This window comes from Rosa rugosa, chromosome 4 (genome assembly GCF_958449725.1).
Source record: "Rosa rugosa chromosome 4, drRosRugo1.1, whole genome shotgun sequence".
NCBI classification, from domain to species: domain Eukaryota; kingdom Viridiplantae; phylum Streptophyta; class Magnoliopsida; order Rosales; family Rosaceae; genus Rosa; species Rosa rugosa.
In genome coordinates this window covers 12,930,948-12,953,651 of record NC_084823.1, presented here as the reverse complement: position 1 = coordinate 12,953,651, position 22,704 = coordinate 12,930,948, and the positions used below count along the sequence as shown (strand labels likewise).

Below are 22,704 nucleotides of genomic sequence, written 5' to 3'. Positions count from 1 at the left end.
GCGAAGTTGGATGTTCTGCACAAGCAGATTCCCAGTCTCAGATTGCACATTGTCTTTCAATCCTACTTAGCTCATTTTGGCTTCTTTTCTTCTTTCTATGGAACAAACCTACAAAAACACTAAAAGATGTAAATGAATCATAAATAAGGAGAACTAAACATAAAAACCAAGATTAAGAGGCATAAAAATATATGACAATATGAGCACATCAAATATGTGCCAAGCCAACAATCACTGACTACTGCAACTCCATCAATCTCCTCCAGACCTGGTTTCACACACAGAAAGTTCAAATCCCTTGCTCAGAGGAAACCCAGACCTACAAATGCCCCTGCACCAGTAGATAGTGCAGCTGAGTAAATTTGTAGGATCCCAGACAGTTTTAGACATCAAACTAGTTTAAACTTTATTTTGTGGATATTTGGCTTGCTACTTGTTGATTTTTTGTTGTTTAATGCCTGCTCAAACTAGGACTTTTGTATGTTGAATTTCCCTTGGAAATGAATGAAAATGCAGGTTGTGTTTGTGATCTTGTCAAGTTGGAGAATTAGGCATTTTAGTTACTTATCCTGTGTCGGGCCCTAAACATCATGTACCAAACTGATATAGTTTGGTCAATAACCTTATTCTTCAAATATGGCTGCAATTTAGAAGTGTATGACTTGGTCAACTGGTAGTAAGTAGGTCATTAAAGTTCAAAAATATTTCTGGAGGGAATTTTGGCAACCAAATTTGGCGGGATGAAAGTACCCTCCTAAATTTGTCAGGTGGCAAGCTCCGTTACGGAGCTAACGGCCCCAGGTACATATATTTGGTCGGGGTACGAATCTCAGGTATCGTTCTGACATTTCTGAAACTTGATGTACTGAAGTTTATAAATTGAGATAGTGTAGGTACTATTTGGACCAATTTCTCAAAAATTTATTGCCCCAATAAAAACTGTTATTGCCCCCAAATTTTTTTTTGTTGCCCCCCAATAAATTTTTTATTGAGAGTCAATAAATTTTGGTTCTATGTCTGAAATCTACTCTTATACAAGCATCTAAGCTTTATTCAATGTTGTCAAGGACAACAAAATAATGACAAAAAGACATCTCCCCTTGGTCATCTTTGTCTAATAGAAATTAAAACGTAATCTACAAGCCTTGTACATAAAACAACGTACCAAGCCCAACCATTCAAATGTCTAAGTAACAAAAGCCTTGTACGTATAACATAAGTTATGAGGAACATAATGTAACAATACAAAGAGGCCCAGACATAGAATGCCCAGCTCTTGGACTTAATTCTTATTCTTATTACTTGAGTTCTTGGATAAGTCAATTCCTTGTGCCTCAGTATCTGTACTGCTATCTTCTGGGTTTCTCCATAAATGCCCAGTATCGGAGGTACACTTATAAGAAATATTCTTATGAGTCGAATTGGGAGGCTTCTAAATCGTAGCATACATGGTTGGCTTGACTTTACAATCACATAACCATTAGTTGATAATACTTTTGCAGTCATCTGAAACACCCTAATGTGCCTATTAAAATCAGATCCGGCATCAAAGCTCCAGAGACATAGTAAAAAGTGTGTCCAATAGAAAACCCCATACGCATGCGCTTATTATTTCTACTAATAATCTTGAAGTGGTCAGCAGTACCACTCCCAACAGCTAATCCCTAGAGCGATCCTAATCCTCCGAACATAAACACTGTGGATGAACTTGGGTGCAATCAAGGTGCAACCTCTCCCTAACAACCACAGGTTCCTCCAGCCAGAGTCGCACCAAAGCAACCCCCATAATTGTGGCCAGAATCAAAAGCATAAACAATACCATGCAGACATGGGTGACCCTTCATAATTGAACTCCTGAATTCTTCGCAGCACCTCGCTATAGATCTCAAGCTTCTGCTGTTGGTGACGAGGCTGCGCCTGCAATGAGAGCGCGACATCTCTGCTTCCGCAGTTGTCTAAGTCCTCATTGATTGCCATTAGGTAGACAAAAAAAGGTGAATCTGGCTTTGGATTTGAAGCTAGTGATGGGAGAAAATGCAGTGAGCAATAATGAGATAGGAGAATTTTGAGAAGAAGAAGAATAAGACAAGGTCCAAGTGAAAATTAGGAGAAAGAGAGAGTGTGGGGTGCCTTTCATTCAGATATGAAGTTGGCAGTGCCATTGCTGAGAGAAAGCAAAGAGATATCTGAGAGTGAGGGGTCGTTGGTGACCAAAACTGTGAGAGAGATATTAGTTGCAGTGGGTGTAATTTCAAATTTATCAGAGCCTAAAATTGTCATTTAGTTCTTAATTAGGGTGAGTGAGAATTAAAATCTCTTGCTGGGTTAAATGGGAGTATATTGGCCTAAATTTGGGCATTAGGTCAAGACCTCTAAAATTAAAATATGGGGAGTGAAATCCACACTCCTTTTTTCCTTATTTGGTCAAAATTCTCATAAAAAACAAAATTTAAGTCAGTAAAGACAAAATTTAAGTTAGAGAGTTTCTATTCATACTTCCAAAATTGGCATTTGGACCTCCCTACTTAATAGACTTCCAACTTACTTTTACAAATAACCAATTTGCTATGTACATGCACCTCCCTAATTTTCCCACAATACTCATTGTCCAATAAAATCAATAAAAGACCTTTTTTTTTTCTTTTTTTTTTTCGGGTTTTATTCATACCTCCAAATTACTCAATGTAAAAGACCATTTTTTGTTAATGTGTTCTTCTTCATCATTACTTCATTTGCTTCTTCTTGCTTTCTCATTTACTCTGGCAGCGACATTTCCATTATGGAAACAAGTAAAAGGAAAGAAAACGAGATTTATATATGTACAGTCGATGTTAAACTAAACAAAAGCAAGATGGAAGCCGAAGTGAAAAACAAATCAACAGCTAGATGAATGACTACAACTCCCCAGCCTTCGCAAGATTTGCTAGTGGCATCTTTCTTTGTTGGAATATATGGATATGACATAAGTGAGTTGTTCACACAGTTAGCATAAAACACCTAACCATAGCATTACTTGTCCCTCTAATATACATATAAATGAACTAAGACAGATTATGATTGACATTTGATATTAGAGTGATATTACAATCATTTTTCAGTGAGATTTCATAGAAGATTCATCATTTTGTTAATTTTTTTTTTCAATAATCATCTTTTATATATACCTCTGTTTTCTATCGTCGTATCACCGCTAGGATGATAGGTTCCTCTTGTTGCTGAGATTCTAAGCCGGGTATCTGACCAAATGTCAATCATACCCTATCCTATCGAAAGATTTGTGAAATCTCTACTATGCTAGCTTCTCTAAGTCGCAGTCCTAACTTATGGACATGTACATGTGAGCGGAAATAAAAAACAAGTAAAGAGCTACTAACTAAAACAAGCAGACCAAATCGGTGTTGGATGCAAACTGTAAGATTAGAGGTTAACCAAAGACCAAGGCTATATTGAATGGTGGTTAGTGCATTCAACATGGTAAAAAAAAAAAAAAAAAAAACTCTATGTTGAGTCTGACAACAAACAACTCTTTGTTTCCCTCTTTTGTGTCTTTACTAGTAATTTAATATGAGTTGACAGAGTCAACTATTAGTTGGCAAAAGAGAGAGGTCAAAATACTAATTTTGGAGGTATGAATAGAAACTCCCTTTTAAGTTATCAAAAAAGGATACATGGAGTGTGGATTGTAAAATGGGAAGTGTGGATTTCACTCCCCTAAAATATTTTATAGTGCTTCAATAATGAAGCTACTCTGCATATATAATTCATTCCACTTTCCAATTAAAATGTAAAAACAATTTTAATTCTTGGGAGCAATCACTAGACCACTCCCCTTCCCTGCACCATGGTACACTGTCTCCACAAAGAGTTCATTCTCTTTCTTGTCCTTGAGAGCCCAATTAATCTTGATGTTGTTCTCGGCGCCAAGGTCAATCATAATGTACTTGTTTCTAAAAAAAAAAACACGATTGTGGATGAGTCATACGTACAGCTCATAAAAAGCAAGAACATATCTCCATTTGAGTAATACATATGAAAGTAGAAACCCAGAAATTGATTAACAAATGAAGAGAGAAACAAGTCTAACCTGGCCAAGCTTCAATGATTGCTGAGTGCCCACCAAGTGCTTCACAAAATGAATGACCGAGTATTAGAATTACTACTCCCACCTTATTCGAGTCTGTAGAACCCACATCGCTACCATCAGCCCATCAAACCAATTTGTCATTCAAGAGCAACCACTGATGCTTGCACTTCATCCATATGCATGCAAGTTGTCGTCCCAATCATGGTTGAATCATATGATGACAATGCGTTGCTCCTCAGCCAGAATGGCCTGGTCTACATTGGCTACTAAAAATTCAAAAACACAAACTTACAAATATGTGTAAGAAACATATTTCATACATAGTCATATTCAATCTTAATTTCTATTACTGACTCATCAAGTTTAGAGAAGAGGAATCAAATTAAAATCGTCCACTTAAAATACCATGGGCTCCCCTTCACCATCCACTTAAAATCATGCACATGCTTGAAGGCGAACAAGATGTGATTACTCCCCTCTAGTGGAACCACCGTAATTCGAGATTAGTCAGGTGGACCATCTTTTAGGAGCCACAACCCCTTCATTGTGTTAATTAGCAAATCCTTCCAGTAGAGTTTATTAGGTCACCACTTCCCCACTAAGAACCACCGGTACGGTTTCTTCCATCTTCTCTTTTGGGATCACCACCACTGTGCTTTTGTCCCACGGCGCCATCTTCCTTGAGAAAGTCTTAGTTATCATCTCCTCCATAGATCTGAATAAATCAGGAAATAATCTCCAACCCATAGTCGTGTTTGAGGGTAACCAGTGCTAATGGCGTATGCAACAACCACGTACTAGGGTTTCTCTTGCTCAAGCTGAACGATGGGTGACCTCTCACTTCTTTCACATAGCCCTAGAGAGGAGAGAACTTAGCTAGCGTTAAATAATTGATATTTACTTTAGGGTTGAGATGGATTTGTCGGAGTTGAAATACTATGTTAACTAAATTAGACAAAACAAATAATAGTAGAAAAAAAAAACAAAAAAAAAAATTATTAGGGTTTTGATTTTTGGTTTTGAAAATCAAATAAGAAAAAAGACTAGCTAAGAACTACTTCTCACCACTAGACAATGACTACACCTATGATGTATTTACTAATATGTTTCTTCTCATTTAGATATCTTTACTCAAGCTAAGCCAATGATGTGTTGAACTTAACCTACCTTTTATACTTGATATGCACGTTAAGTGCATGATGTGTGCATCCTAACTTAGCTTCTAACATGAAACCTAGAGTGATGTTCTCGCACAGCTCTCACATAGAAGTCATTAAGATAAAAAAAATGATGCGAATAAAGGTAGGAAATGTCGATAATGACGATAATGATGTTGTTCTTATCTACCTAGATATTGGTTCATAAGAATGGGGCTCAAGTCATTCAATTGCTATAGCTACTCTAAAATGCAAGCAAACTTGGATGATCATACACACACTCATACCTATATAAACTAGCATGCATACCAATGTTGCACACCATCAATAAATATACATACAGAGTTAATCAATGGTAAAAGAATAAACCAATAAATTTTTGAAATCATGAAAGCATTTTATATAAATGCCAACATCATGGTTTACATCATGTCTAGGGCTTAAATTAGTAGCCCCTAGCTAACTAAAGAAAATTAGTTACTCATAATGTTTGGAACACATAAAAAGAAGACATGAGTTTTGAAGAGAAGAAAAGATGAAATAAAATAGGGTTGGCAATCGATCGTCAAGGGGCTGAGATTGATCAAAAACAGAGCTCCGGGTTCTACTTCTTCTCCTTGAGTTGCTTCAATGGTTTTTTGCTTCTCTTGTGTGTTTTAAAGTTTGATTCTGACATCCAAGGGCCTTTTATTTTGTTCCAAGACTCTTCTATTTTGTTTCCTTATCGATCTCTAACTCCTTGCTTCAAGGAAAAGTCATAATGCAATTTTCTAATTGGTTCGGCAACAAATGACATCACTCTTCCGATGAAAGCTTGCCGAGTCATTAATTTTGCTGAGAAAATCTCCATCTTTTTTTTTTTTTTTTTTTTTTTTGAATAAAGGGTTGGTGCGGCTACCCTCAAGCCTTGATTAATGAAACTGTCGAATACAAGGGGGGGACATAGAGCCTAAACCCCTGATTACCATAAGCATCTAGAATATTTTCCGAAATAATATCAGAAAACTCTACAGGAGACTTGTATTCTAACAAACACCAACTAGCAAAGAGTGCAATAGCTACTCCATTTGCTTTAACATAGCAGTGACATAGCGGAAAGAAAACTCGATATGTACCCCGTGTACAACATAGCATAATTACCTGCTTTAGCACAACTTTCCTCCTATGTTGCCGCCGAAAAGGAAATCCGACGACACTTAGTCTCATCCTGCCACTAGGCGGTAGCGTCCATCAAGAATCCTTATTACATCAGCATTCCACGCAATTTTCATTTTTTAGCTTCATTTGCCTATTTACTTCGGAAAACCTAATAACCACACAATTAAATAAATTATCTAAAAATAAAATAAACTAACAAAGGAAAATAAGGTTAAATAATAAAAATATGCTCCTATCATATTCACATTAGTGTGGTCTACTTTTTTTTGAATCAATTCATCACTGATTATAATATATTCATCACAAGCCAGAATAGGTCGTTACATACCCTTCCGCTGGCATTTAAGGACATATACAGACAAGAAGATAGTGGTAGTACCCACAGTGGTACATAGAAATAGACTTACTCATTAGACAATCAAATACGTAGAGGTAGTGGGGATCCTCCACTGATACTACGCCGGAGGCAATAGAAATCTAGGTTCCTAATACAAAGGAATTTCTTGTAATTAGACAAAGGCTAAAAATATAGGGTTGGGCTTAGGGCCAAAAAACCCCAGTCCAACATATCCAGAGAAACTCCAAAGGAAAACCCACTCAAAAGGCCCAGCAGGCTGGGCTTGGCTCCAGCCCAGCATCCATCTCCAACCCTGAACCCCGCGCAATTCTAGCATAGCTTCACATGACGTCGCTCCGCCGTGATCCCTGCCGCCACGGAACAGACCCGCTATGACCCAACACACCGCAGAGCACACCACCTGCCTCACAACGAACCCGCCTCAACCCAGCACCCTACAAACCTACGCTACCGCCGATTTTGAACTCAAAACCCTGCAATCATCGTCAGTCGAAGAAGCCAAAATCAAGGCCCACCGAACCTGCAACTCAAAGCCACCAGAACCCGAGATGCGACACCAGAGACAGAAAGCGAGAAACCAGCTTGCAAAAAAACCTAAGTGGCCCCCGCACAAGAGTTCTCCGACTGCTTGTATCAATCCCCAGGGCCACCATCGGACGAAGAGCGATCGTTCAACAACCACCGCTGGCTTTACTTAGGGTTTTGGGATGAGAACAATAGTGTTCTCGACTGTTAATCAATTATCCTTATCCTAGTGTGGTCTACTTGATATTGATTTTGCACAAGGTATTTAGCAAGTTTGAATGATGAAAAGAAATTAAGATGTGAGTTGGTTTGAGTCTTTTAATTTTCAAATTTTCAATGGCGTTGAAAAGAGATAGAGCTAGATGGATGAGTTTCAACTGAAGAAATTAAGAAGAGAATTTGGTTTGAGCGTTTGTCTGTGAATAAGGAGAGGGGAAGTGAGATGCTTTTGGGTGTGAAAAATCACACGCATGCTAAGGGCATCTCCAACGGTAAGGGTCAAAAGCCAAAATGGCTTTGGCTTTTCCGGAACGCATCTCCAACCATTCCCAATCCTTAGCCATTTTGACTTATTAGTCAAAAGTGGAGCTAAAATGACGAAGAAAGCTGGAACAAAAGTCTTTTTGGCTGAGGACGGAAGAGGGTGGGCCCCAGCTGCACATGGGTGGTGAGAGGAAGATAGAGGCAACGCGCAGCTATAGTCTGAATCCCATAAACGCGCAAAAGGACAAAAAAACGATCAGTCAGCCTTTAACGCGCCTTACACGCGCAGTAACGTGGCCGACACTGGGCCCCTCCAGTGACAGAAGCCGTTGGGGCTTCCAACGGTCCTCAAACCAACGGACGAGATTTAGCTATGATTAATTCGATTTAAAATGAAAGGTCGAGATTAATTGGTTCTAAAAATAAATAAAAATATATATATTTACTGAATATCTAATCTGACCGTGCAAAAAATTGTATGGATTAAAATCAACGGTTAATAATAAAGTAAATGTGTTTTAAACCAAAAAAAATTTGAAAAAATAAAAAAAAAATTTCTAAAAAATCAGAAAAATGTTTTTTGCCCGTTGGAACAGTAACTTTAACAAATTCTATAAATACCAACCCTCTTCTTCATAATTTTTCACTCCAAAACATCTCCAATCTCCTCCAAACTTCATTCTTTTTCACCATTGTTCTTCATCTAGCTAGCTATCAATTTTTTTAGAAGATGCCTAACCCAAGACAAGAGTGTTGGAAGGCCGCCGAAGATATAGCCTTGTGCGTAGTTGTAGTTACCGTTGGTGAAGACGGTTCTAAGGGTACTAATCAAGAGAAACAAAGATTGTGGGAGCGTATACATGAAGTATACGAGACTTGCAAGCCTCCCGAAGGCGTGGTTAGATTGGGAGGAGGGTGTGACGGTCGTTGGAAAAAGATTAGACCGGCATGCCAAAGATGGCGTCAAGCTCTTAACAAAGCGGCACTTCTTTGAGGAAGTGGTGATAACGCCACCGACGAGGTAATCATCACTATTCTTGACGTTTAATTCTTATTTTTAAAATTAATTTTACCGTTATTTTAGCATGTTATGTTTATTGACTTTCGTATAAATATATATAGTACATGATTAATATCTTCTTATTTATAGGAATTACAAGCTAAGTCAATATATCGTACCTTAGCTAAAGGAGAGGAGTTTACGTTTGAGCATTGTTGGCCAATATTAAAGAATACAAAAAAGTTTAGCAATCCTCCGGGCATGAATGTCGGTAGCTCAAGTGTTCCTACCTCTATCAACTTAGAGGACGACGGCAGCCCAAGCTCTTCAAATGTGCATGCACGCCCCCCAGGTCAAAAAGCTCAGAAGGCGACTCTTCATCTTCTTCACACTCATCATCGACAATCATGTTGTGCAAAATAATGCAGGTCATCATGATGTATTGGAGATTCTCTCTATCCCATCCACGGGCGGGTTCTCTTACTATTGCAAAACGAGCTTGGAGAATTCCAAATGCCCTCTCCACGTCTTTTCTGTATGACTCCTGCATCTTTGTAAAATGAGCTTGCTCTGGCGTAATTGGATTTCTAATTGCTTTCACAAAAGATCCCCATTTAGGGTAGATCCCATCGACTAGGTAGTAGCATTGACCATATTCTCTATCACCTACATGGTACGAAACTCGATGGTTGGAGATGCAAAAATTGAATGAATAGTAATGACACTAGGGGAGTGAAATTTTGCTTATGGCTTTGGCTTTAGACTAAATGGTTGGAGATGCTCTAATCTATGTATGGTAGAACTAGTTAATAGCCATTAGAAACTTTTCACATCAATTAAAATCTAAAACAATAACCAATATGGTACCAATGGACACATTAAGTAAGTTATAATTATATAATACATATCTAGTTCGGTTTGGGTATTATTTATCGATTTGTTCAATTAAAGAACGAAAAATTGACGCCAGAGGAGCTTGTTGGGTTTCCAGTATCGACTGGCCGGTTCAGTCTAGTTCTAGTTCCTCCACCACAGTTCGGTACGGTTTCAAAAGGTTTTCAGTTTTTCGGTACACAAAAGTCCATCCCTAATAAGAAGTACTAAATTAAAATTTAGTTTTATTAATATGCTTAGCCTCCAACCAAGTCCACTACTCACAACTCATCATCATAACACAATAACATATAAAATTGAACATGATAAAAGTAAATGAGAGGAAGGAAGCTAATGAATCCGTTGAGGCTCAAAGCCTAAGCTAGCATGTAAGGACTTCTTTATGGATTCACCACTGTTTGATGTGTGTAAAAAGCATCTTCAAAATAATACGTCAAGTGTAGAAAAGAGGTGGAGAAGTCGTGGAGAGATGGTAGCTAGTGACCACGACGCCAAGCGGCAGTTTAGGGACTAGTGACCGGCTCAAGTTCCACTGATATCTTAGTAGTCACAAGTAAAAGATATTAGTACAAAGTGTCTGGTCGAACATATACAAGCTAGTACCATCAAAAGGTTTCCGAGAAATCACATTTTTAATGGTAAGTCGCCAAGGAATTCCTCGCTTTCACGAAATGAGAATCAAACCTTCAACATTCAAGTGTCAAATACTCTGCACTCGCTAGTGTCAAATACTCTGAAACTCTTCTTGCACGAACCCTCGTAGAGAGAAGGAGCCTGCAAACTCTAGTTCCCAAAAACCTCAGAAAGTTGACACTCTAACCCGATTTCCCTTAAACTACACCGCTAAAGCCTGAGATCCGGGTCTTCCAAGCCAAACCGCACACCACGATTGTCAATCCGCAAACCCATTCCTCAGAGAAAACCAACCCACAAACCTATAAAAAAAAAAAAAAAATCCCATACCAATTAAGCAACCCATCACCACAGGAAGGGATTGAGAATCTTCAGTCCGAGAATGCCACAGCCACACCAGACCATTGAAATCCCTAATCGGAATCCACCTAGCTCGATCAAAACCACACCCCATCACCACTGATCCACCAATAAGCAAACACCACCGACATCGCTTAAATCTCATAATCAGCCACAAAACAGTGCCTCAACAACATATAGTACGACGAGACCGCCACACCAAATCCCACATCAAATGTGTTATAGGACCACAACGAGCCCCAAGACCCATCACAGTAGGCACCAAAACCTTACCACAAATGGAGATAACTCAACCACCCTCCCGCCAAAGAGCGATAAAAACCTGAATTACACAAGAACAAAAGATGGGCTGATTTCGAAAATACGAGGAAAATGATAGTAGAAAAAATGATAATCATTTTTTGTTAAAACAAAAAAAAAAAAAGCGAAATAAATCAGCAACACCCAACTCACCAACTGTATGCACAAGAGAGCACCATGGAATATAATACAGTATTCAAAAAAGAAAAAAAAAAAAAAAGAATATTTGGTAAGTGTGTGTGACCTTGTGTTATAGGAGCAGCCCCAGAGTTGGGAGTTGGAAGTGGAAAGTTTGATCGGAGGGAGGGGGAAGTAATGCAAATTTTGTGGATCGTAAAAGACGCATGTTTCGGCATCTAGGATGGCTGGTTGGTCTCACCTATAAATCCTCATCAAAGCGATTGGCAGATGCCAACCCGGCTCTGCCTCCGCCTCAACTCAGGCCGCCGGTGGCTATGTTGGACGCTGTTCAGGAGATCGCTATTTACATTCACCGCTTCCACAATCTCGATCTTTTCCAACAAGGGTCCGTCCCTGCTCCTCCTCCTCATTTACCATTTCCAAAATTTGAATTTCAATCCCCAATTTCTTTATGTTTTTGTTTCAATTTGCTGCAGATGGTACCAAATTAAGATCACCATGAGATGGGAGGACAGTGACTTTATGGGCACTCCAGCAAGAGTTGTTCAATATGAAGGTACCATCTTGAAATGACATTTGTGGAGCAAAGTTCTTGTCTTTTGGTTACTATTTCAGTCAAAACTGAAATCATAAAGTGCCCATCTAGGTTTTGTGTATATAAAGTATGGACATTGCTGCTTGGTGGTTGTTTTTGTATTAAAGTTGAAACCTTTGGTCTTATTGTATCTGAAATTGCACTTGAAATTTTGATATGTGTCTGTTAATCAATATTTTCAAGCTTCTCTGAATTTATTGAAAACTGGTTGCTATCTTCTTTAGGAGAAGATTATTTTGTGGAAGCATAAACTTTACGTGCTACTTTTCACTGGTTGTTTGAGTGGATGCATGAGGATTGACGGTGTAAAGTTGAAATTCTGCTTGACATACCTGGGTTTATCTATCACTTTCCAACTGATAAATGTAGCTTATCCTTGGCATTTACATAACTAGTGAGAAAAAGAGAAGAGTAAATGAATAGAATGGTTCAACATATAGATCAGTTGATAGCTGCTTTTTATTACTGCCACTCATGGGATGGACTCGTTGATAGTATGTAAATGATTGAGTGGTTCTTTGATTCTTGTTATTAGGCAGAGATAAATGTTATGCTTCAGTCAAATATAAATTTAATAAGGTTGTACTGCACTCAACTGATATCTGTTTCAAAAATTAAGAGGGAAGATCTTTGAAATAATAAAATGGTTTGACTGGCAGCTCCCGATCTTGGTTCTGATGATGTATATGGAGTATGGAGGATAGATGATACAGACAACAGCTTCTCAACTCAGCCTTTTCGTATCAAATATGCAAGGCAGGACGTCTTTTTATCAATCATGATATCGTTCAATATGTCTCTTGCTGGAAATGAGGTTATCTCTCTTTCACTCTGTGTGCCTCTATGTATTGCTCGTGTGTGGGTGGGTGTGACATGCTAAGTAATAAATCATCTGCAAGGAATTTATTCAAGATGGTAGTGTTGGTTATGCTATGTGAGAAGTAGCCTTAATTTCATCTTGGTTTTTCTTTTCTTTGAATAATAATTGGTGCCAATCTACATGTACAAATCCTTTGCTAGGTATCTTAATGATATTAGTGTATTTTTTTCACTAAAATTTGCATTACTATTGCCTAACAGGACATGATTAGTTCAATTTTGTAAAAAAAAAAAAGAAAAAAAAAAGAAAGAAAAAAAAAAAGGAAATTAAAAAAATTAGTAAAGGTAAAAGAATCCTGTTTTTAAAAGAAATTAGATTTTCAATGATTGTTTTTTATGATTTCGGACTTCCCCTCCCACCCCCAGTGTATGTAGTAATGTTCATAAATTTTGATGTTAATGGGGTATATACTTTTCAGGGTCTATCCTCATCTGCTGTTCTTTTGAAGTTTGAGCTTATGCATGCCCCCATATCGGGAAATAGGTGAGTTCACATAATTCATATTCTTTTCTTGCATGCCTTATGATTCACAAATTGAAAGTGATGTCATTACTTGCATGGGACAAGTTGCAGGTCTGACTTGCAGGCAGCTCTGGATGCTAACCCTGCCGCTGTCCATGAATTTCGAATTCCTCCTAAAGCTCTTTTGGGTTTGCATTCATATTGCCCTGTTCATTTTGATGCATTCCATTCAGTGCTTGTTGATGTTAGTATACACATCAGTCTACTAAAAGCTCCTTACAAACATCAATCGAAGGTATCCAGGTTTGTCACATATTCATCTAGTCTCTCAAGTGGTTTAGAATTCCACATTCTTTTCCTTTTCTGGAAAGTTAGTAGTTTTCTAAAGATATTGAAACTATTTCTTGTCTGTAAAACTTTTGCTTTATTAACTTTGGTAATTTGATTTCTTTCAGTGATCGTAGCATTGCTGAAGGTGTTGGTGGAGAAACTTCTGAGTCAAATCAAGTATGTTTCACATTGAATTCTACGAGACATTTCTCTTGGCACTTTGGAAAACTAAAGATTTTTCAGTTTAGAATCTTTGCCATCTATTCTTCTCTTTTTCTCTCATGCTTTAGATAATGTGTTTTTGATCAATACATTGGCTATTCCCATATTGCTTTTCCAGGCCTTTACATAATACCATGACAAGAAAAAAAAAATAGGGTTTTTGTCCATTTACCCCATTTCTAGGGATTTTTTTCCCACTAACCCCATTAAGTTTTTTTAATTCCCTCTTACCCAATACACTCTAAGGGAGTCTTCCCTAATACCCCATTAAGATTTTTTTTTTTTGTTTTTAAATTTTTTTAATACCATTTTACCCCTCACCCCTTTGTTAGTTATAGAGAGAGAGAAAATGGATGAGAGAGAAACCATAGGAGACTTCGCCGGAGCCCGTCACCGGTCGCCGGAATCCGGTCACCGATCCCCGGCCGCCGGATTCCGGCTAACTTTCGCCGGATTCCGGTCACCGGAATTTGTTGAAAATCTCACCGGAAAGGTTTTTTTGCCCCCAATAGACATCTATTGCCCCCCAATAGACCTCTATTGCCTCCTATTGCCCCCCAATAGACGTTTATTGCCCCGATAGTCTATTGCCCCCTAATAGACGTCTATTGCCCCCCAATAGACGACTATCAGCCATGTATTGCCCCCCAATAGACGTCTATTGCCCCCCAATAGAACTTTTGGTAGCCGGAATAGGAACTAATATTTCTAAAATTAGACAGATAAAACTTTGATTAAAGAAAAAAACGAAGAAATTATATCAATTTTAAAACGTTTATTGCCTCCCAATAGACGTCTATTGCCCCCCAATACAACTTTTTTTTTTCTTTTTTTCTTTTTTTCCTTTTCGGATTTTTGCCCACAGTTTACAAAAAAGAAAAAGAAAAAAGAAATTGATGTAATCTATCGGACCTTTAATAAACATTTCTTATTTTTTTCTCGGATTTCCTTCTCGGTTAATGTAAAAGCCATTGACCACACGCAAGAGAAGCTACAAACACCACTTTAATTTGTCTTTGATTCTCATTAGTGGTGATTTCAGTTGGGTTTGGTTTAAGTAGAGGATACCAAAATAGCTTTTGTTAGGTTGATCTCTCTGTTCAAATTCTTTCTATAGAAAGATCAATCCCAACCTCAGTGTTAACAAAGCCATGACTCAAAAGCTATCGACCACACCCAAAAGCTATGGGTTTAAAGTTTCTTACCAAACCAGGCCCAACCCGGTTTCAGTTCACCTCGACGATCAGCAGCTCATCTGCACGCCAAAGTCGTTCAACCAGAAACCTGGTGCAGCACCGACCTCAGCGACTTCGGCTACGGCGCGGAAGCTCGTCTCCGAAGCCTCGACTACAGCGCGGCGGAGAGAGACAGCGCGAAGGAATCAGAATATGGTTTGGAAAAGCTATCCGGCGCGGAAGCTCGTCTCCGGCGCAGAAGCTCGTCTCCGGCGCCACCAACAACGACGCCGGCCCCAACTCCATGGTCCTCACCTTCGCCAACCCTTTCTGGATCAAAATCGCCGTCCTCGCAAAACGGTCCATGAAAAACGCGAGACGAGTGCAGGAGCTCTTCGGAATCCGGCTCGGCGCCGTCATGGTCACCGAGTTCATCCTCGCCACCATGTTCTGGAACTCCTAAGGTTGTCCAAGAACGCCTCGGGTTGGAGTAGAGCATGAAGAAGAGAGCGCATAGGCCTGAATTCTACTCCGGCGAGGTGAAGATCGGAGGGGAAGAGAGAGAGAGAGAGAAAGAAACAGAGAGAGTCGTGTTGTTGGGGGAGAGAGAGATGAGTGGCATAAAATGTAGTTTGTTAATTAGGTTAAGGCTAAAATTGACATTTTATTTTAAATTGGGTTAGTGAGAATAAAATTTTGTTGCTGGGGTAAGTGGGATAATTTTATCCTATTTTGGGGCATTTGGTCAAGGACCCAAAAAAAAAAGCAACTGTGCGCCTTTCTGCACATGTTATGTTTTATATTATAGCTCGTGTGTGTGATTGTGTATGCATTGCTGTTTCAAATTTGACTTCATAGCAGCATAAAGTACAACCAAATTTAAATTACAGTGTCCCTAATTTGTTCAATAATCTAGGGTTATTTATGATATGAACCTTGAGTGAGACTTGAAGTATTGCTTCATGCTAGATCAGGATGCCAGTAGTACAAGGCCTCCACATAATACTAGAGCACACAGACATGGCATATGGGGTGAAACAGCAGTTAACATGGGTATGACATGGATTTAGAAAATACCATGTTATCTTGAAATTCGGATATGGTAGAAAAGAACACATTTCTTTTCTGCAAAGGTGATATTAATATAGAAAAAAAAAAAAGACTAAACTTTGTTTGTTGGAGGTTAAGAAAATTGTTGGCTGCTGTTTTACCCTTTAGGTACTAACCGAAGTACTTCATCTGCTTTTGGATAACAGTGATTACATAAAAACGCTCTTTATGTAAACCAGAGTTTAGAAAGAGATCTACTCAGATTGTCTGCTATCTTGAACTAAACTTTGTTTGCTATCTTTAACTAAGCTGTTTCTTGGTTTGTTTTGTTTCAGTCTGGGGAGGCTTTGTTTCTTTCTGAAATTTCTTCTTCTTTAGTCAAATTGTGATTTTTTATATGTTTAGAGTGAGAATTGAATGCATCTTATGTTGCAGTTTTATTTTGGATGCATTAGATTCCTTTATATAATGCTTGAACATCTTTTTAGCTTGCTATTCACAATGCTTTAGTCCTCAAGATGACTGAACTTGTATTTATTTCTTTGGCAATATGAATTTATGGTTTATATCTTGTTTTCCATCTCTCTTGAAGTACTGTTCTATCATGTGCTAAAAGTTGAAAATTTGTGATTGACTAGGAAGCAGGTCAAGTAGCTAGTGCAGACTCTAATGGCATCATGCTTCTTAAATCATTGTTAGCTGCTCGTAGCATACTGCTTGAAGAGCTCCAGACACTTAGCAAGGCTCTTGACCAAGAAATTGATTTGACTGATTTTATTTCTAAAATGGATTATACGAATGATTCTTTCCTGCAAGAAAATTTGGTTGCAGCAGATGACAAAGTTTCAGGACAAGGCAAGCCACAAAATGGTCTTGAGGTCCTTGCTTAATTCATACAGCATAATCTTGATATATTTATTTGAAGTTTCTGTGGTTTTAACATTTTTTAACATTTTTACTGAACTTCATCTATTTTTTATTTCATAGAAAGCAAATGGCGCATCAGATTCTAGAACTGGTGAATTGCCACAATCTATATCAAGGGGTGCCGTACTGAATTCTTTTAATTCATTGGGAGATCAAGTTTTATATCTCTGGAATACTTTTTTGCAATTCCACAGGTTTGCTTTTGTCTGATACCATTACAATTATCTTCACTGTTTGATAGTTATATTGAAAATTTGAAATACATACACCATTTTTACACAAATTATAGTGTCCCTGTGGTTAGGGTAATACTCAATGCTGCTTATGTGGTTTAGAAAAGCTAATAACATCACCTCTTTGGTTTTCATTTTTGACAATCTTGGTCAAGAGTACACCGTTTTTTACCCATAGAAATGGTCATATGTATTATGAACACAATGCAAACAACTTTAAGCATATCCGTGATTATAGTTAGACTAATGATTGCCTCTTGATCTAGTCTGATAAATGAACGCTTGGTTCAAAATTTTTTTGAAGAATATATCTCAATAGTGTTTGAATGTTACTTTGCGTGAGACAACTTAAACAACACAGTATCTGTTCCTTGGGTGTCATATGCTTGGAAGAGTGTGTGTTTGAATTTCATGGGAAGTCTTGAGTTCCATTGAAGAAAAATTGCTTGGGATGGACCTGCTGCAGTATGGATATGATTAATTTTCTATTCATATACACTGTACATAAAAAGAAAATTAGCTCCTTTGATTTATTTTTCAGATCATCTGCGCTTGTTTGTATGGTGATATTTATTCATTACAGGTTTAACAAAACGAAGATACTGGAATACTTGCGTGACACATGGGCTAAAGATAGAAGAGCTGAATGGTCAATATGGATGGTTTACTCTAAGGTTGAGATGCCTCATCACTTTCTAAATAGCGGGTTTGATGATTCTTCCAATAGTGGTGGCCATAGAAGAGCTCCAAGTTTGTGGAAGCTGAATGATGATGTAAGTATTCAGTATTCACATGATTTGAAAAGGCAAACAAAAAATATGTCCAACGTGTTTGAGTTAAGTAAAATATACGGGTTAGGCCTTCACATAATTTATTGCCAGTTGGCATAGAGTACTTGTGACCAAATATAGATTCTTCAATGCATGTTTCATGGACCTGACTTTGTTGTCTACAGCCTGCACAGATTGCAGCTACCCGTGCTGAGCTTCATAGACGAAGTATTGCACAAATGAAGGTGAGCTTTTGCAGTTTTGCTTTCACATCAAACCCCATGTTATGGTTTTTAAATTTGGAATTTATTATTGTAATTATTGTAATTAGGAGCTAGTCTTGTTTTCTTAAATGCAGATTAACAATCGATCAATTCAAGACTTGCATATATTTGGAGATCCATCAAGCATTCCTATTGTTATTGTGGAGCGTGTCTTGAATGCACCTAGGCGTACTAATAGTGAAAATTCTTACTTGAGACATTTGGATGTGTTAAATTCTCCTGGCTTGCAAAGTGTATATGGGTCAGAATCTGTAAACAAGCAATCTGGCTATAGCTCCTCAAAGAAAGGCCGTGTTTTGAAGATTGTTGTCTTTGTGCATGGCTTTCAGGCTAGTTTTCCTCTCTTACAGCGTCCATGAAGTTATATATTTCACTGTTTTTTCTGTTCTTTCTTTGCAACCCTCTCTGATAGTTTCACTTTGTAAACAGTTTCTATTATGGAAGTTCTTTTGATAAAACTCTAATGATGCAGCTTACCTTAATTAGGCATGATGCCAATCTAGGAGAAAACTTGCCAAGTATTTGTAGTGACTTATTTTTACAAATTTTCTAAAACTTTCTATAGATGATGCTCATATGTTTTAGTTATGTTACGCAGCTGTATTTTTGCTCCTAAACGGTGTGAAATGTTTGTAGTTTATTGATCTATGGATTAAAATACTTATTGTTGGTCATTCATGTTTCTCTGCTACTGTACAACTTTTTACCAGTTCAGTTGATGGAACAGCTTTTTGAGTCTACTGATATGCACTTTGTACTGCATTGTTATATAAGATAGAGGATAAGTGGATACTTATTAAAATTCTCATACTTCAGGGGCATCATCTGGATTTACGGCTCATTCGAAATCAATGGCTTTTGGTAGATCCCAAGGCAGAGTTTCTAATGTCAGAGGCAAACGAAGACAAAACATCCAGTGATTTCAGAGAAATGGGACAAAGGTTAGCTCAGGAAGTTATTACTTTCCTTAAGAAGAAAATGGATAAAGCTTCAAGATCTGGAAGCTTAGCGGATATTAAGCTTAGCTTTGTGGGACATTCTATTGGAAATGTCATAATAAGAACGGCACTAACAGGTAATGAAATCCTGGATTTCATGTTCTTGGATTTCATGTTTTGCCGTATTTGCAGTTGGTGTGAGATATCGTCCATTGTTTTTGCAGAGGCTATGATGGAGCCATACCTTAGATTCCTACACGTATATGTTTCTATATCGGGTCCGCACTTGGGGTATCTATACAGTTCAAACTCTTTATTTAACTCTGGGCTGTGGCTTTTGAAGAAGCTCAAGAACACTCAATGCATTCATCAACTTACTTTCACAGATGATCCAGACCTCCAAAATACATTCTTTTACCAGCTCTGTAAGGTAATGAAAGAAATCTTTGGAGTATACTTTCTGTTTTGGAGTATAATCATTTTCTTTTCTGAAAGATACTGTGGCTCAACCGTTGGATGGTTGCCTCATGACTTCACAAGTGTTAGTCATCTTGGGAAAAGTAATCAAATCTGTGAATCTGGCTTTTAGTTTTTGCATTCTGGGGAGGTATATGAAGGAACAAAATAGTGAATTGAGGAATCAAAGCTCAAACAAAGAGAATCAGGCTTACTCAATACAATATGGGGCAGTTCAAATAAACCTAATTATGGCACGTTTCACAAAAATCAGAAGAGGGTCAAAGAAATCTCAACAAATGTGACTTTTTAATTTTTAAGTTCTAAATAGTTGTATTTTTTTTTCTCTCGCAGAAGAAGACGCTAGAAAATTTCAAGCATATAATCCTGTTGTCTTCACCACAGGTATCTTTCTCTCTCTTCCCTTCCCTATGGATTTGTTGAAAACAAATATTTACTTGATGAAATTGGCAACTTACCTAATAGAATCTTATATGGTTATATCTCTCTGCTGTTTGTCTTCAAGCCTAATGTGAGACACTGTGTTTGAGAACCTACAATCACTAACAACCCGTCTTTACTTTTGTCATCCACAACCCATTGAATTCAATCCACACTGAAATAAATAAAAACTTGTTGCCAATCAAAAACCTTCGCTGATGTAAGCATCACTCTATGGAGTTGGCACTTTCAAAGCTTCTGTAATTCATTTTGTTTTTTCAATACGTAATAACTATGCTAGGATTTTGACATTTATAACAGTAAATCTCGTCCTGTCTTAGGTATGAGGCTTACTCCTTACTCAACCTACAGGCGCCACACCACCTCTCATTTATTTACTCTGATGTCTCATAGTCACTTTTCAAGTTTGATGAATCATGCTGTGATTTATTTAGGCCAAAATGGAATACGTAGAATGTCATGAACTTTTATAGGATTCATATTCCAATTATAGTAATTTTATTCTCTCATGATTGTTTTATTGGTTCAAATGTCACTAATCTTTGTTATTACTCCCATGGGAAGTGTATTACTTAACAATTAGTTAATAATATTTCCCCCTGCTGTTATTAATTGGTCTGTGTTTCCCAGGATGGTTACGTTCCTTACCATTCTGCCAGAATAGATATGTGCCAAGCTGCTTCATTAGACTTTTCCAAAAGGGGCAAAGTTTTTTTGGAAATGCTGAACGACTGCTTGGACCAAATACGGTCTCCTCGCTTGGAGAATCGAGTGTTCATGCGCTGTGACGTCAACTTTGACACCTCTTCATATGGAAAGAACTTGAACTCATTCATCGGAAGGGCCGCCCATATTGATTTTTTGGAATCTGACATTTTTGCAAGATTCCTCATGTGGTCTTTCCCAGACCTATTTCGGTAATACCTGTTGCCGTCAACTTGTCTTCTTCTCTAGCCTACCCTTTAGTTGGGAATCTCCCTCCTTCAAATCAAGGACCAACTGAGGAGGGTTTTCAGAGGTGGAGTATTCAACAGTGGCCATGCCCTTTTGCGCATCGAGGATGAGCTGCTTGAAGACATCAACCATTGTACATTATCAGCTTAGAAAACCGAACTCACTTTGCAGGTAGAAATTGTACTTGTTTAGCTGAATGTGAAGTTCCTAGAAGTGGCCACCAGCCGTGTGGCTTGTGCTTACCCGAAGGTTGATAATCAAGGTCTCCCTGTAGTGAATGTTCTAGAGGCTGTAATTGTTCTTTTTCTCCCTTATATTATAGGATAGTTAGATTCTGTGATTACGGTTATCCTGTATTCTAAGCAGACAATAGAGGTCGGAATGGTTTTAGTGTGCAGTAATAATATTTGATAGTCTTTTTTTACCAATTTCCACTATGATATAATCAATGAGATTCATTTCCGACTATGACAGACCAGAAGAAACTCACGAGATTCTTGCAATACCAAAATGACATAACGGAAGAAAAACATAGTGGGTATTTTTTTTTTTTTTTTTTAATTCAATAGCTAAGATGCCGTCCTGAATTGACAAAGATGCGGATTTGAGTTACCAATTAGATTAAACACTAACTAAATAATTAATTTCCCAACACAATAAGTAGAAATGAATTCACTAGTGTTACTTTGACATTTACTCCTTGTGGAGAAGTTTGATCATGTAATCCCGCATTATCACGTATCTGTAGACTGTAGTTTGGGACAAATGATAGTACAAGAGTTTTTGATTTTCTAACAGAATAGCTACTGGTACGAACATGTGGTACTTCGAGACTCTCTGAATAATGAACACTTCTAGTGTATCATGTAGTCCTATGTATCCGTAGTCGAGGACAAGATATAGTACGAGAATTTTAAGGGTGCAGCTATTTCCACCATACTTTTTTCTTTGTTCACCCTAGTTGCTCATTACACCCTACATTTTAATTTCAATTATTAAATTTACTTATGTAACCCATTTCTATTTCCAAGAATATCCTTATATGACAGAGATTTTTTTTAATGAAAATCTCACATTTAATTTATACCAATAAAAAAACTATAATATATTAAGAGTGGTGCTACAGATCCCAAAAAGTATTACAAAATTTTAATACCAAATGAGGTGGCATATGCTATGTCATCAGCTTTTGTTTAGAAAACTAGTGAGGTGGATTTTCCATATTTTGATAATTATGTTATTTAGACTATTTACCAGCAAGGATACATGAATATGATTCATGTCTCATATCATTCATTGGAAATATAGGAAAAGGGATGTGAATCATCTGATATTAAAGTGCTAGTGCTGCAATCAAAACCCAATCAATAAAAAAATCACGATGGACAAGAGGAAGAACTTAACCATGCAGGGTTTAATACATTTTAATGGCGGAGATTTGCAACAGAAAACTTCACAGAGAGAGAGAGAGAGAGAGAGAGACAGAGAGAGAGAGAGAGAGAGAGAGAGAGAGAGCAGCTTTTGCTTATGTCATGTTATGGGTGAATGAACTGAACCTCCAACAAGATATCTGAAATAGCAATAGCAAAAAGGGATCAAGTTTGGAGATTAATTGGTATGGTGAGGGTGGAGCTGTGGAGGCGATTCCCATAAAATGATAAGGGATTAAATTTAATTTTTTGTTTAGGCTGAATATAATATAATAAAAAATGAATAAATTCCACCTCATCAATATACTTTTAAGGCAAAATGCTAACATGGTGCGTGCCACATCATTTGGGATCTAAATTTTGAATAAAAATTTGGGATCTCTAGCATTTTTATATGACTTTAATATAGGGATCTAACAAAATCATAATCTAATTTACTATAC

General features: G+C 37.7%; 1 protein-coding gene across 1 annotated transcript; it reads left to right on the top strand.

Annotated features, from left to right (window-relative positions):
* The first annotated feature begins 11,134 nt into the window (after positions 1-11,134).
* On the top strand, positions 11,135-21,263 carry LOC133743376 (uncharacterized). Its single transcript, XM_062171288.1, has 15 exons — positions 11,135-11,478; positions 11,570-11,649; positions 12,348-12,502; positions 12,987-13,051; positions 13,142-13,333; positions 13,486-13,537; positions 16,446-16,685; positions 16,795-16,928; positions 17,551-17,740; positions 17,923-17,982; positions 18,096-18,350; positions 18,838-19,096; positions 19,184-19,389; positions 19,770-19,820; positions 20,508-21,263. Exons 1-15 carry the CDS (start codon positions 11,297-11,299, stop codon positions 20,796-20,798), a joined length of 2,412 nt encoding a protein of 803 aa, XP_062027272.1. The 5' UTR covers positions 11,135-11,296; the 3' UTR covers positions 20,799-21,263.
* The last annotated feature ends 1,441 nt before the right edge of the window (positions 21,264-22,704 follow it).